The 15,453-nt window shown below is 52.9% G+C and overlaps 1 protein-coding gene across 2 annotated transcripts in view; it reads right to left on the bottom strand.

Annotated features, from left to right (window-relative positions):
• Positions 1–10,089, bottom strand: part of MST1 (macrophage stimulating 1) — a 45,771-nt gene extending 35,682 nt beyond the window's left edge. The window contains exons 1-10 of one of the 2 annotated variants that reach the window (XM_073558886.1): positions 9,759–10,089; positions 8,269–8,425; positions 7,952–8,090; positions 5,707–5,819; positions 4,433–4,547; positions 4,224–4,360; positions 3,569–3,689; positions 2,350–2,468; positions 1,062–1,227; positions 843–973 (exon numbers count right to left, since the gene is read on the bottom strand). In XM_073558886.1, the coding sequence (XP_073414987.1) occupies positions 843–973; positions 1,062–1,227; positions 2,350–2,468; positions 3,569–3,689; positions 4,224–4,360; positions 4,433–4,547; positions 5,707–5,819; positions 7,952–8,090; positions 8,269–8,323 (1,096 nt within the window). In that variant the 5' untranslated portion in view covers positions 8,324–8,425; positions 9,759–10,089. Of the gene's footprint in view, positions 1–842; positions 974–1,061; positions 1,231–2,349; positions 2,469–3,568; positions 3,690–4,223; positions 4,361–4,432; positions 4,548–5,706; positions 5,820–7,951; positions 8,091–8,268; positions 8,426–9,758 lie in introns of both variants that reach the window. The other variant, XM_073558885.1, reaches the window with a different exon arrangement.
• Between the last annotated feature and the right edge of the window lie 5,364 nt (positions 10,090–15,453).

The following is a 15,453-nucleotide window of genomic DNA, read 5'->3' as shown; positions in this document are numbered from 1 at the left end:
TGCTGGGCAGACTGCTAGAGTTGGTATTATGGTTGCTGGGCAGACTGCAAGTGTTGGCATTATTGTTGCTGGGCAGACTGCAAGAGTTGGTATTATGGTTGCTGGGCAGACTGCAAGAGTTGGTATTATGGTTGCTGGGCAGACTGCAAGAGTTGGTATTATGGTTGCTGGGCAGACTGCAAGTGTTGGTATTATGGTTGCTGGGCAGACTGCTAGAGTTGGTATTATGGTTGCTGGGCAGACTGCAAGAGTTGGTATTATGGTTGCTGGGCAGACTGCAAGTGTTGGTATTATGGTTGCTGGGCAGACTGCTAGAGTTGGTATTATGGTTGCTGGGCAGACTGCAAGTGTTGGCATAATTGTTGCTGGGCAGACTGCAAGAGTTGGTATTATGGTTGCTGGGCAGACTGCAAGAGTTGGTATTATGGTTGCTGGGCAGACTACAAGAGTCGGTATCAGGGTATAATTAGGGTATAATTGTTTTTTCTAGGCAGTGCCTGTTCATCTACACCCAATGCTTGAAGGCAGCGATTCTACACAGGGTCATGCATATAGAGTCTGGCAGAGGAATACATGATAAAGGACACTGTCACTCAAGAATTAGTGGACTGACGTTGTATAGACCAGGTGTTTTTTTTCTTGTTATCTATTTGAGCACCTTGCACTTTTCAGATTTTATATTTGTGAAATAAAAGTTATATTTTATCCCTATCCAATTGCTGTTACACACACTTCATTCAGTGGTAGGAAGCAGAGCTCTGGGGAGCGGCGCAGACACCGGTGACGCCTCCTCACAGCGGCCGGTACAGGACGGCGCCGCTGATCGCAGTGATGTCACTCACCCGCGTCAGGAACCTCGTCCGGACAGCGCTTAATTTGGAAGCAGTACGCCATCCTCATCTTGGGGTCTGTGGTGAAGCACCAGGGGGCTTCCGAGCCATCCGGATTCCGGCAGTAGTTCTCCTCCAGACCCCTACATGGAAACACACCAGGTCAGACTACTCCTCCCCCCAGGCACAGCTGGGACTTGTAGTTCGGCACAGAGACGCCCCGTCACTCACTTGCAGGGGTATTTGTCTGGCAGGAAGCGATGCTGGTGTGGGGTCTGTGAGTCCCATCTCTGGCAGGGGATCCCATACGTGGTGACCGCGGCCTTCCCGCGGTATCCCTCGCCCCTACCAGAGAAGCAGCTACTGACGATGGGGCCGCTGGACTGGCGCTGCTTCTCTGCTTCACCGGATGGAGCAGGACGAGACAAAGACACGGACCATCAGCTCAGCAAACACTCAGCAGCTCCACATCCACACAAAGCACAGAGAGCAGCACGTCTCATCCTCCAGAGCTGCACTCACTATTCTGCTGTTACATCATGTCTCATCCTCCAGAGCTGCACTCACTATTCTGCTGTTACGTCATGTCATCATCCAGAGCTGCAGTCACTATTCTGCTGTTACATCATGTCTCATCCTCCAGAGCTGCACTCACTATTCTGTTGTTAAATCATGTCTTATCCTCCAGAGCAGCAGTCACTATTCTGCTGTTACATCATGTCTCTTCCTCCAGAGCTGCACTCACTATTCTGCTGTTACGTCATGTCATCATCCAGAGCTGCAGTCACTATTCTGCTGTTACATCATGTCTCATCCTCCAGAGCTGCACTCACTATTCTGCTGTTACATCATGTCTCATCCTCCAGAGCAGGTCACTATTCTGCTTTTACATCATGTCTCATCCTCCAGAGCTGCACTCACTCTTCTGCTGTTACATCATGTCATCATCCAGAGCTGCAGTCACTGTTCTGCTGTTACGTCATGTCTCATCCTCCAGAGCTGCACTCACTATTCTGTTACATCATGTCTCATCCTCCAGAACAGCAGTCACTATTCTGCTGTTACATCATGTCTCATCCTCCAGAGCTGCACTCTCTATTCTGCTGTTACGTCATGTCATCCTCCAGAGCTGCAGTCACTATTCTACTGTTACGTCATGTCTCATCCTCCAGAGCTGCAGTCACTATTCTGTTGTTACATCATGTCTTATCCTCCAGAGCAGCACTCACTATTCTGCTGTTAGATCATGTCTCATCCCTCATCCTCCAAAGCTGCACTCAGTATTCTGCGGTCACATCATGTCTTATCCTCCAGTCACCTCCAGAGCTGAAGTCACTATTCTGCTGTTACATCATGTCTCATCCTCCAGAGCTGCATTCACTTATTCTGTTGTTAGATCATGTCTTATCCTCCAGAGCTGCAGTCTCTATTCTGCTGTTACGTCATGTCTCAACCTCCAGAGCTGCACTCAGTGTTCTGCCCCTGTTGCTGGCGCTCCGCCCTCATTTCCCGGCCTTACTGCACTTGGTGATGCTGCAGTGCTCCCGCTGGACGCCGGGGTCGGTGGTGTAGCACCAGGGCCGCTCCGAGCTGTCCGGGTTCCGGCAGTAGTTGTCATCCAGGTGTTTGTCAGGATATCTGCAGAAATGGAGGAATTATATTATCCTGCGGCTCCAGAGCAGAAATTCAAGGAGGCGGGGAGGTATAAATCCTAAAGAGGGGCAACATTGACAACTGCAGAGGCGACAGGAAAAGCCACATTGAGGGGCAAACACCAACTAGTGACCCTGAAAGAGGGCAAAAATCGCTGCCGACATTCGCCAGACCGAGCCCGTGCTACATGCCAGGGGGCCAGGTTCAGACAGTGCTCCACCCACATATTAGACCCCACCCACATACCAGCAGCCGCATCACTGTTGTAGGTGATGGTGCCCTCTGCTGGCATCAGGCGGTCATTAGACTAGGAATGTAGGGCACAAGGAGGGCGTCCCAGCGTCCATTACCCTATACCCTTCCACCATGTAGTGGAGTCCCCGCAGCCCAGCCCCCCAGGGGGATCCCCGCAGCCCAGCCCCCCGGGGGATCCCCGAAGCCCAGTCCCCCCCGGCGTCCCCGCAGCCCAGCCCCCCGGGCGTCCCCGCAGCCCAGCCCCCCGGGGGTTCCCGCAGCCCAGCCCCCCGGGCGTACCCGCAGCCCAGCCCCCACGGGGGATCCCCGCAGCCCAGCCCCCGGGCGTCACCGCAGCCCAGCCCCCCGGGGGGATCCCCGCAGCCCAGCCCCCCCGGCGTCCTCGCAGCCCAGCCCCCGGGCGTCACCGCAGCCCAGCCCCCCGGGGGGATCCCCGCAGCCCAGCCCCCCCGGCGTCCTCGCAGCCCAGCCCCCCGGGCGTCCCCGCAGCCCAGCCCCCCGGGGGTTCCCGCAGCCCAGCCCCCCGGGCGTCCCCGCAGCCCAGCCCCCACGGGGGATCCCCGAAGCCCAGCCCCCGGGCGTCACCGCAGCCCAGCCCCCCGGGGGGTTCCCGCAGCCCAGCCCCCCGGGCGTCCTCGCAGCCCAGCCCCCCGGGGGATCCCCTAAGCCCAGCCCCCCCGGCGTCCTCGCAGCCCAACCCCCCCGGGGGTTCCCGCAGCCCAGCTCCCCCGGCGTCCCCGCAACCCAGCCCCCCAGGGGGATCCCTGCAGCCCAGCCCCCCCAGGGGGATCCCCGCAGCCCAGCCCCCGGGGTCGTGGTTCTGTAATTACTTCTCTGGATTGTACGGGTGAGCGTGCGGGCTCTGCAGGTCCCATCGCTGGCACTCTCTGCCCATCTCCGTCCTGTCCAGCGATCCACGGTAATCCTCACCGTTACAGTTCAGGCAGACGGCTGCAGACCAAAAACATGACATGAGGTGCAGAAAGTCGGTCCCGGCCCACCAAGAGCATGCCAGCCCCCCAGCTCCCCCAGCCAGAGCAGAAGGCTCCGGGCACTGGAGCGCCATCATCAGGCCGGCGCGGCCTCAGTGTCGTCACAGGTTCTGCTTCTTTCTTACACATTTCACATCTCTGCTTGTTGTCAGTAATTGAGAAGATTCATTCTTCACCTCCAGGGAGCAAAACACATTTCAACCTCCTCCCGGCTGAGGGTCTGTGACAATGTGTCAGTGTAGAGAAGGCTCTGTTCTGCTATGACTCTCACCTGCATTGATACACTGTAACAAACCCAGTGTCCTGATGGCAAAACAAGGCCACAACTAGCTTTACTGACAGCAGATATTAAACGTGAGGAGGAAGAGAAACACATCTTCATACAGAGCTGTAATTTACATAGGACTGCAGCAGGTCATGAACCCCTTGTGTAAGCTCCATTTACACAGGACTGCAGCAGGCCCTCATGTAATGTGGCGCTGCGGCCGCTCACCCTCCTCGCACTGCTTGATGCTGCACGGCTGGTGCCGGACATTCTTGTCGGTGGTGTAGCACCAGGGGCCGCTGGCGTCGCGGTCCGGGTTGCGGCAGTAATTCTCGTCCAGGCCATTCTGAGCAGACGGCGAATATCTGAGAGGAAAGACACGAGAGGACGTCACAACTCACCAGTATCAGTGCGCCGCTCACTACGGGGGCACTTACTTATGGTCATGGGGGAACTTCAGCCTCCAATGCTGGCAGGTCTTCCCTTTGTTTGTTTTTGACACCGTTCCACGATAAGACGCCCCGTCACCCACGATGCAGTCACGGACATAATCTGAGGGAAGAGGAGCGTCAGGGGACCCAATCCGGACGGACAGGGACGGAAGGAGGGGGGAGGGGCGGAAGGTCGGGAGCGGCCAGATGGGGGTGTACCCGCTTCTCAGCCCGTGACTTGGGGTGTCGCCTGCAAGGATTAATCTGTCTCCTGTCACTCAGTCCAGCATTCACCCTCTGTCCTATGCTGCAGTGGGAGCATAAATCACACCCCGACACAGACCACGCACCCCGCTCATACACGCTGCCACCACTCCCCGAACACACGGGCGATGAGTCCCGGAGATATTACTGCTGTCTGCCAATCACCAGGAGCGCACACTCTAAGGATATGGAGTCTTAAGAGGAACAAGGCTCAGACTTATTACAGTTTTATAATAGAAAAGGTGCAGTGCTTACAATAAAAGATATAAGAATATGGAAATAAAAAGTGACATACAAATATGCAAAACAGTTATAAAATAAAAGTGAGAAACTTACAGAAATATCTAAACTTTGCAGTCTGGTATTCTGCTCCGAGGGATGAATATGGAATGGATCACACCAGCTCGGCTGTCCCTCAGTCTCTGGACAGCTCTCTATGTGGAGGGCCCCCTTTACAGGCTTAGCCCGGAGACCGGATCTCTAGGCCAGCCTCTTTCATGTTAATATTCTAATTGCTGCTCTGTGACTGGACCATGGCTACTTTACCAATAAATACATTATTTTCCTCTGAACAGTATTTGTGTGATCTTTCTCATAGATAGATAGTGTCAGGCTGTAATTGACATCTCTCTTCAAAAGAGTCAGAAGGTGTGAAATGTTTCCACTTTGTGTGTTCTCAGCATGGCCCCCTGGAGAGACAGGAGACTGCCTTCTCAGGATAACATAAGGTCATGACCTTTGTGAGACCTGCAGTCTAAGGACAGATGTTAATTACTGCTGGTCATACATCTATATATACACAAACATATTTCACTACATATGTGTTCTCAGGAAGGCACCCTGGGGTCTGAGCCCAGAAAAGCTGCCTTGCTCAGGATAACATAGGTTATGACCTTTGTGAAGAGCTGCAGCCTAAGAACCGATGCTGATACATCGCCTACAAACAGATAATTTCACCACAAGGGGAGGCGGCCAGACGGTCGGGAGAGAGGGTGACAAGCATGATAGGAGCTCACCTTTCTTCTGGTACACATCATAGTTGATATTTTTCTGCAGTGTAACATGGAGAGAATTCTGAGTCCACGGGAGCAGCCGACAACTGAGCGACTTCAGATTATAGTCAAAAGACCTAAAAACATCCATCAGCAGAATAATGAGTGCAGCTCTGGAGTATAATACAGGATGTAACTCACGATCAGTAATGTAATGTATGTACACAGTGACTGCACCAGCAGAATACTGAGTGCAGCTCTGGGGTATAATACAGGATGTAACTCAGGATCAGTAATGTATGTACACAGTGACTGCACCAGTAGAATAGTGAGTGCAGCTCTGGGGTATAATACAGGAGGTAACTCAGGATCAGTAATGTAATGTATGTACACAGTGACTGCACCAGCAGAATAGTGAGTGCAGCTCTGGAGTATAATACAGGATGTAACTCAGGATCAGTAATGTAATGTATGTACACAGTGACTGCACCAGCAGAATAGTGAGTACAGCTCTGGGGTATAATACAGGATGTAACTCAGGATCAGTAATGTAATGTATGTACACAGTGACTGCACCAGCAGAATAGTGAGTGCAGCTCTGGGGTATAATACAGGATGTAACTCAGGATCAGTAATGTAATGTATGTACACAGTGACTGCACCAGCAGAATAATGAGTGCAGCCCTGGAGTATAATACAGGATGTAACTCAGGATCAGTAATGTATGTACACAGTGACTGCACCAGCAGAATACTGAGTGCAGCTCTGGGGTATAATACAGGATGTAACTCAGAATCAGTAATGTAATGTATGTACACAGTGACTGCACCAGCAGAATAGTGAGTGCAGCTCTGGGGTATAATACAGGATGTAACTCAGGATCAGTAATGTAATGTATGTACCCAGTGACTGCACCAGCAGAATAGTGAGTGCAGCTCTGGAGTATAATACAGGAGGTAACTCAGGATCAGTAATGTATGTACATAGTGACTGCACCAGCAGAATAGTGAGTGCAGCTCTGGAGTATTATACAGGATGTAACTCAGGATCAGTAATGTAACGTATGTACACAGTGACTGCACCAGCAGAATAGTGAGTGCAGCTCTGGAGTATAGTACAGGATCCATGCTGTATGCACACAGTGACTCCGCTGTGGATTATAGGGTAGTCTTCACAGCTGCGGCCCCGACGTCCCTATGAATATACGGGTTTGGCCCTGATATTCCCGGGGTATTGGATGTTGTCTGAGGTCTGTGGTGCCTTCTTGGCTCGGCTGTTTCCACTAGTTAGGGGCACAGGTGCTCAGTGAGATCAGGGCTAACATCTTGTGTGCTTGAACGTCATTGACCCGGTTGTGAATTCCCTGGCTCAGACTTCTGAGCCGACGCTCCCCCTGCTCCCCTGGTGGTTACTGAAGGTAGTGGTGCTGGCCAGATTGACAGAGGTCTGCCACCTGATGATGACGATTGGAGATCTGGGGTTACTGATTGGAGTATTTAAGTCTGCAGACTTCCTGCAATCCCTGCTGGTGATTTTCTTCCTGTGCATTCAGAGGTCTGATGTCTCCTGCCCTGATCCTGCATGGTTCAGCTAAGTGGTTCATTTTCTAATCCTTTGCATTTGATCTGGTTTTGTCTATCTCTGCTTTGTGCGGGTCAGCTAGCTCCGGCTGGGACTGTGCTGAATCACCGCCCATATGTTACTGCATGTGCCAGTTTGTTTTCTCCCCTGTTAGATTGGTCTCTTTTTGCTCTGCTTTCAGAATATAACAGAGTGCTGATATAGTGGGGGCGAAGTCGTGCGACTTCAGTGTTTTTGTGCATCAGTCGTGTTGGACTTTTTGCAGGGTTTTTTTGCATGATTGCAGACAGTGTCTTTTCTGTCCTGTCTAGTCAGTGTGGGTCCCATCGTTTGCTCAGTCTATTTTCCTACCTGCGTTTGTGTTTTCATCTTGTCTCACTGACAATATATGTTTGGGGGCTATCTATTCCTTTGGGGTCTGCTCCGGGGCAGTTTAGATTTCCCCTTTTTTGCTTTAGGCTTAGTTAGCTCTCCGGCTGTGACGAGGCGTCTAGGATCATCGTAGGCACACTCCACGGCTACTGCTAGTTGTGTGGATAGGATCAGGGGTCTGCAATCCGCTAGTTACCAACCTCTCCGGTTTTCTGTGGCTTAGCCTGTTCCTGCCATCCGCCTCGTGACCCATTCATAACAGACACCCAATAACACATGGACCCCCACCTCCCCCATTATAGATGGCAGCACCCACCTGCAGTCCAGCAGCTCTGAGCACTTCTGGGCACAGACATGGACGTCCCCCGTGACCTCCTCTTTGACATTCCCGTCGGACAGGTGCAGCAGCTCGGTTGCCTTGGATCGCTGGTAGTCGTTGATCGCGCTGCGCTGGGCTGGGGGCACAGAGCACTGATAGAAATAAATCTGCCACCACTAAGGGGCGCTGCCTGCATGGGGATCCATCACTGAGCAGCATACATCGGCGGTTAACCCCTTCTGCCCGATGCTGGCAGACACCGGACACATACGGCGCAGACTATGGCCGCGCAGCAGGAGTGCACAATACTCTACCTGCAACGATGAAGGCGACGGCGTGCAGGACGAGCGTGGACAGTGCTGGCAGCATGGCTCAGGATGGAGGCGGACGGTCCGCCCTGCGCAGAGCTGGTGCCTCAGACCTCGCTTCTCAAATATTTGGCCTGATGACACATTAACAGCCGATGCCACTCTGCTCCACGGTGACCGGAAATAAAGGGAAACGTTCTCTCATTATATCGCAATGTACAGGTGAAAGGTGACGACACGATGGAGCTGGGCCTTGTAGTTCTACCACAGAGTGGACACCAGCACGTGGCGGGACGCTGACCTCTGACCCGACGACACTGCCCAAAGCAATTCCGCACAGAGCATGCAGCAGTACATGGCGGCAACGGGCAGCAGTACGCGGCGACAGTGGGCAGCAGTACACGGCGACAGTGGGCAGCAGTATGTGGCGACAGTGGGCAGCAGTATGTGGCGACAGTGGGCAGCAGTATGTGGCGACAGTGGGCAGCAGTACGCGGCGACAGTGGGCAGCAGTATGTGGCGACAGTGGGCAGCAGTATGTGGCGACAGTGGGCAGCAGTACGTGGCGACAGTGGGCAGCAGTACGCGGCGACAGTGGGCAGCAGTACGTGGCGACAGTGGGCAGCAGTATGTGGCGACAGTGGGCAGCAGTACGCGGCGACAGTGGGCAGCAGTACGTGGCGACTGGGCAGCAGAACGCGGCGACAGTGGGCAGCAGTACGTGGCGACAGTGGGCAGCAGTATGTGGCGACAGTGGGCAGCAGTACGCGGCGACAGTGGGCAGCAGTACGTGGCGACAGTGGGCAGCAGTACGTGGCGACAGTGGGCAGCAGATGGCAGTGGGCAACAATACGTGGCGGCGGTGGGCAGCAGATGGTAATGGACAGGAGTACGCAGTGGTGGCAACAGATGTCAGTGGGCAGCAGTACGCGGAGGTGTTGGGCAACAGATGGCAGTGGGCAGCAGTACGCGGCGGCGGTAGGCAGCAGATGGCAATGGGTAGCAGTAGGTGGCGGGGGGCAGTAGTACACAGCGGGGGTGGTGGGCAGCAGTGGTTGATAGCAGTACGCGGCGGGGGCGGTGGGCAGCAGTACGTGTGGGGGACGGTGGGCAGCAGTACGCGGCGGGGGCGGTGGGCAGCAGTACGCGGCGGGGACGGTGGGCAGCAGTACGCGGCGGGGGCGGTGGGCAGCAGTACGCGGCGGGGCGGTGGGCAGCAGTACGCTGCGGGGGCGGTGGGCAGCAGTACGCGGCGGGGGCGGTGGGCAGCAGTACGCGGCGGGGGCGGTGGGCAGCAGTACGCTGCGGGGGCGGTGGGCAGCAGTACGCGGCGGGGGCGGTGGGCAGCAGCGTTCTGTGCTCAGTGTACCATTAGTTGCAGACCCCATTATAAGGTCACTGTGTGTGAAGCCGGGTGCTCCTGTGACTTCTCCCTTTTTCGGAGGGGACATAGGTGTCAGCAGGAGGGGGAGACGCGGGGACAGCAGGCACTGTACCTGTGCGAGGAGGAGTCAGGGGCCGCGCCGCATTGTCCCGGAGCCCTCTCCTCGCGGTCTCCCCTCGGTCTCTCCTCTCCTCTCCTCGGTCTCTCCTCTCCTCTCCTCGGTCTCTCCTCTCCTCGGTCTCCTCTCCTCTCCTCGGTCTCCTCTCCTCGGTCTCTCCTCTCCTCGGTCTCTCCTCTCCTCGGTCTCTCCTCTCCTCTCCTCGGTCTCCTCTCCTCTCCTCGGTCTCCTCTCCTCTCCTCGGTCTCCTCTCCTCGGTCTCTCCTCTCCTCGGTCTCCTCTCCTCGGTCTCTCCTCTCCTCTCCTCGGTCTCCTCTCCTCGGTCTCTCCTCTCCTCTCCTCGGTCTCTCCTCTCCTCTCCTCGGTCTCCTCTCCTCGGTCTCTCCTCTCCTCTCCTCGGTCTCTCCTCTCCTCTCCTCGGTCTCCTCTCCTCTCCTCGGTCTCTCCTCTCCTCTCCTCGGTCTCCTCTCCTCTCCTCGGTCTCCTCTCCTCTCCTCGGTCTCCTCTCCTCGGTCTCCTCTCCTCGGTCTCCTCTCCTCTCTCCTCTCCTCTCTCCTCGGTCTCTCCTCTCCTCGGTCTCCTCTCCTCGGTCTCCTCTCCCCTGTCCCGGTGATGGGGGCAGAGGTTTGCGGGGTCTCTGCAGGGAGGCGGCGGAGGAGGAGACGTCCCAGAACTCGTGTTGTTCCTCTTCCCCCTGGTTCCCGGCTGTGAGTGGGGTCAGGTGACGGAACTGGACAGTGACCCCGCACACCGCGGCCAGGAGGGGCTGTACAAAGTGGGCAGCCCCAGGCAAACTGCAGCCCCAGGCAAGCCGCAGTCAGTAGGCGGCAGCCCCGGCCGCTCTGTGGATTTCCCTGCTGGTGGTGTCCTGTAGATGCGGCGAGGGCCACACCAGGTGGTAGAGAAGTTGGGTGATGTAGAAGGTCCTCCAGGGAGAAGTGCCTGCTGCCCCACACCAGCCTGCTGACACAGGGGGCCGGGAGAAGCCCATGTCTAGGGGCCGGGAGAAGCCCATGTCTAGCGGCCAGTCCTGGGGTCGAGGTCGTCACAGTGGCAGAGACGCTGTCGCCGGCCCAGAAACCACGGTGCCGTGAGCTGCTTCAGTGGAGCGAGACCTGTTTTTGGAGTTACCGGACTGTATGCAGGTGGTGGAGCACGAGACCCTCACCGAGCCGCCTGTGAGGGGGAATCAGAGGCCACATCGGAATCCCAAGGCTCGCCGCGAGGTGATCTCCAAGGAGGGGAGGAGAATGTTTGGCCTGGGTGTCATCGAGGAGTCAAAGAGCGGCTGCTCCATCTCTACTGTCCTGGTGCCGAAGCCGGATGGAGAGTGGCGCTGCTGTAACTATTAGGCTAAGTTCACACGTAGCGGAACTCTTGCGGAAATTACTGCGAGAGTTCCAGAATTCCATTCCGCGGGAAAATCGCATTTTAAATTCCCACAATTTTCCCACAGAAAAACTAGCATTTTGCAGGCAATCTGTAGCATCGCTTGAACTGATTGACAGGTTGGTCACACTCGTCAAACATAGTGTTTAACAAGTGTGACCAACTTTTTACTAGTGAGGCCGCCTATGCAGCATCAGTAGTAAAAGATAGAATGTAAAAAATAATAATAAAAAATATTGTTATTCTCACCTTCCGACGTCCCACGCAGCCTTCCCGCCTCTCTCCACACTCCGCTCCCAGTAATCCTTTACGAAAATGCCCGCAATGACGTCGCACGAATGACCGCGAGACTTTGCGATCCCGCGAGAACAGACGCCATCGCGGGCATTTTCGTAAAGGATTACTGGGACCAGGAGCGTGGAGAGAGGCGGGAAGGCTGCGCGGGACGTCGGAAGGTGAGAATAGCAATATTTTTTATTATTATTTTTTACAGGGATATGGTACCCACAGCCCGGAGGACAGTCTCCTCTCCTCCGGACCGTGGGTACCATCCGCAAATGTTCTGCTTACTTTCCGCATGTTGTGCACAGCCACATGAGGGAAGTAAGCGGAACAATGCATTCCTATGGGTGCGGGATCGCCGCGATTCCGCAAAATTAATGAGCATGCTGCGTTTTTTACCGCGAAGCGATTCCGCCGCAGTAAAAACCACAGCATTGCGGAATCCCATAGGATTGCATGGGATGCTTATTTTTCGTGGCAAAATCGCGCGGTTAAAACTGCCGCGGAAACGCAAAAAAAAGCCACGTGTGAACTCAGTCTTATAGGAAGCTGAAAGAGGCGAATCTGATGTCCCGGGTCAGGGAGCTTCTTGAGAGGCTGGGGTCAGCCAGGGACATCACCACCCTGGACATAACGAAGGGTACTGGCAAATTCCCCTGTCTCCAAGGGCCAAGCAGAAGGCGGCTGCTTTCAGTATAAAACCTCTAAAACCCTGGTGCAAGTAAATCCAAGGTAAAGGCAAGATCAAACACACAAAGAAGCATAAAGCAGAGTAAGGGAGAGGCCACCAAACCACAATCCATCCGACAAGTAGTCCTATCCCCAAACGCCAGTAATAGGCCAAGTGACAACTGCAGAAAAGGAGAAGAGATCACATATACGCGCGGAGCGTGGGGCTGTCCTGAAACAATGGCCGGGCAAGAAGCGTACTATAGTGGATGACGCCCTCCAGGATAAGGCGCCCAGCGCTATTGGAATGATTTCCATCTAATTTCTACCGCAAGATACCAAGTAATACCGCACATGGCAAGACCTGTAGTAAAGCGCTGCCATCTCAGCCGCGTGGAAGGACGCGTACATGATGACCATCAGTGCATGCGAGCAAAGTACAAAAGACCAATCACATGTCATGGCTGTCCATCTAACACAAAGTGCACTGTGCAGATAAAAGGATAGCCGTAGAACAATACCCCGCAAGAAAGGTGTATGGAACTCTGTATCGCCAGCTCCATGGTGACGGCGGTTCCATATAGCCCGATAGCATGAATGCCACATTCACAACCGTGTGGAGGTATATATGACCCTCACTGTATCTAAGGCATAAAGGAAATAAGGAGCCCAATTCACCTGAGAGATTGGTGGTGGCGTCTCCTCACCCCGACACGCGTTTTGGCGCTGGCTTCTTCTGCGGGCGTCACCCTGGACCTAACGAAAGGGTACTGGCAAATTCTCCTGTCTCCAAGTGCCAAGGATAAGATGGCCTTCTCTACACCTGACGGCTGCTTTCAATACACCCAGATGCCGTTCGGACTACAAGGAGCCCCAGCTATCTTCCACAGGGCTATGGCACGGATACTAGTCCCACACAAGAAGTACGCCGTCACTTGGACAACATCATGATCTTAAGCACGGATTGGGAAGTCACCAGCGGAAGGTCCAGGCAGTACTCAACACACTGAGGAAGGCAGGTTTACCAAAAACCCAAAGAAGTGCGCCCTTGGGAAAGAAGAGGCAAAGTACTTGGGCTACAGCATTGGAAGGGGTGAGATAAAGCCCCAAATAGACTATGTGGAGGCTATCCAAAAGTGGCCACAGCTGGTCTCTGAAAAGCTGGTTAGGGAGTTTCTGGGAATTTTGGGATGTAGTGAAATATGTATATGTAAGATTGTATGACCAGCAGTAATTAACATCTGTTCTTACACTGCAGCTCTCCACACAGGTCATGACCTCATGTTATCCTGAGAAGGCAGTCTCCTGTCTCCACTCTCACCAGGGGACTTCACTGAGAACTACACAGTGGTAACATTTCACACCTCCTAGTGTCTTTGAAGAAGAGATGCCAATTGGAGAATGACACTGTATCTATGAGAAAGGTTACACAAAGAGTTTCAGAGGAAAAATAATGTATTCATTGGTAAAATAGCCATGGTCCAGTCACAGACCAGCAATTAGAATATTAACATGAGAGGCTGGTCTGGAAATTGCATTCCCAAGTCACATCTATAAATTAGGCCGACACACAAAGAAAAGGGTTCACAGTGAGGGGCAGCCTAGCTGTTGTGCTCCATTTCATATTCCCCCCTCCCTCGGGGACAGAGAATTAGACTGTAATGTTCAATATTCCTGTAAGTTTTCTCCCTTTTATCTTATCGCTGTTTTTGCATATTTGTATGTCACTTTTTATTTCCATATTCTTATATCTTTTTATTGTAAGCACTGCACCTTTTATATTAAAGCTTAAAACTTTAACAAGTCTGAGCCTTGTTGCTGTAAAGAATCCATATCCTTAGAGTGTGCGCTCCTGGTGATTGGCAGCCAGTAGTAGTACTGTAGTACTTCCGGGACTCATCGCCTGTGTGTTCGGGGAGTGGTGGCAGCGTGTATGAGCGGGGTGTGTGGTCTGTGTCAGGGTGTGATTTATGCTCCCACTGCAGCATAGGACAGAGGGTGAATGCTGGACTGAGAGGAGACAGATTAACCTATGCAGGCGCAACCCCAAGTCACGTGCTGAGAAGCGGGTACGTGACAATTGGTGGCAGCAGTGGGATATTCGAATATATCCTCCCTGGTAATTCCTGACAGGAGGGCTTCCATAACTCAGCCCCTTCAGTGATATCACGACCAGGGGGTATAAGAGATTGTAAGCTCATACTGCAGCAGTCTTTTGCCTAGGAAACCCAATTCCAGCGAGGTTCTGTGATGCACTGTGATGTATCACCCCTCCCCTGACCGCATGGGCTGCCTGAAATGACTTAAGCAATTGTAAGTGCTTCTTCTTCTTTTAATCCCTGTTATTTTGTAACTGTCTTGTACATATTTTCAATTGTCTCCCTTTGTAATATCTTTTATACCTTTTGTAAACACTGCCTACCTTTTTGGAGCAAAATATATAAAATTACTAGTTTTGTTTCTCCTTGCTCTATAACGTATCTGCACGACCTCTGAAGTGAATTACGCTACTAAATTGGGTTTGCTCCAGACCCGTTATTAATTAAGAATTGGTGCTGGTGGCAGCGAAGTGTGTTCTGGGCTTGTTGGGTAAAGCTGGCAGTGACGGAACGGGTTTTATAAGCTTTTTGCCTGGCTGCGGCTGGGAGTAATTATATTTAAAAATGAATTGACTAGTCCTGGTAAAAATCTCATATACAGGGACGAAGCGTTTCCAAGCGAAACGCGCGTCGGGTGTGGTGGGTCTATTGTCCTAAGGTAACTATACCTCTAGTCTCTGATACTTGATTATGGGCATTTGATTGTAGTGCCTTATCCTACACCTCTGATATACCATGTCTATATAACCGTGTTGTCACATTACAGAGCTTAATGCCGTATGATTTATGTTACTATCAGGAATTGGAGGTTTTTATTATAATTATTGCTATGCTGTTTATACTGGACCTCAGTTACTAATGGCCGCACTTGTTGCTTTCATCCCTGTGTATACTTCTACAGCAACATTTCCTTGTATATTAGGTTTTTTACCAGGACTAGTCACTTCTTCATTTTCGGGGTTACCCACCTGTTTTTCTGTACCTGTGGTGTTGTATCTGCTGTTTATGTATTGTTTTACTTACATTTATAATAAACTGATCTTTTAATGGTTTGCCCTAGCGGGTCCTGAAGCAATTCTCTTTGAGTTCTACAGATATTACATTAAGTAAAAGGAAAAATAATTAGGGAGCAGAAAGCTGATACTCCGTACCCCTACCTGGCAGCGGAGGTGACACCCTATGGGGAAACGAATTGGCGTAGACTGAACCTGCCTGACCCTGAAGGAGATCCCTCACCAACACCCATAAAG

This window comes from Dendrobates tinctorius, unplaced genomic scaffold (genome assembly GCF_039654945.1).
Source record: "Dendrobates tinctorius isolate UK_male_01 unplaced genomic scaffold, ASM3965494v1 ptg000261l, whole genome shotgun sequence".
Taxonomy (NCBI): Eukaryota; Metazoa; Chordata; class Amphibia; order Anura; family Dendrobatidae; genus Dendrobates; species Dendrobates tinctorius.
This window is presented reverse-complemented; position numbering and strand designations above follow the sequence as displayed.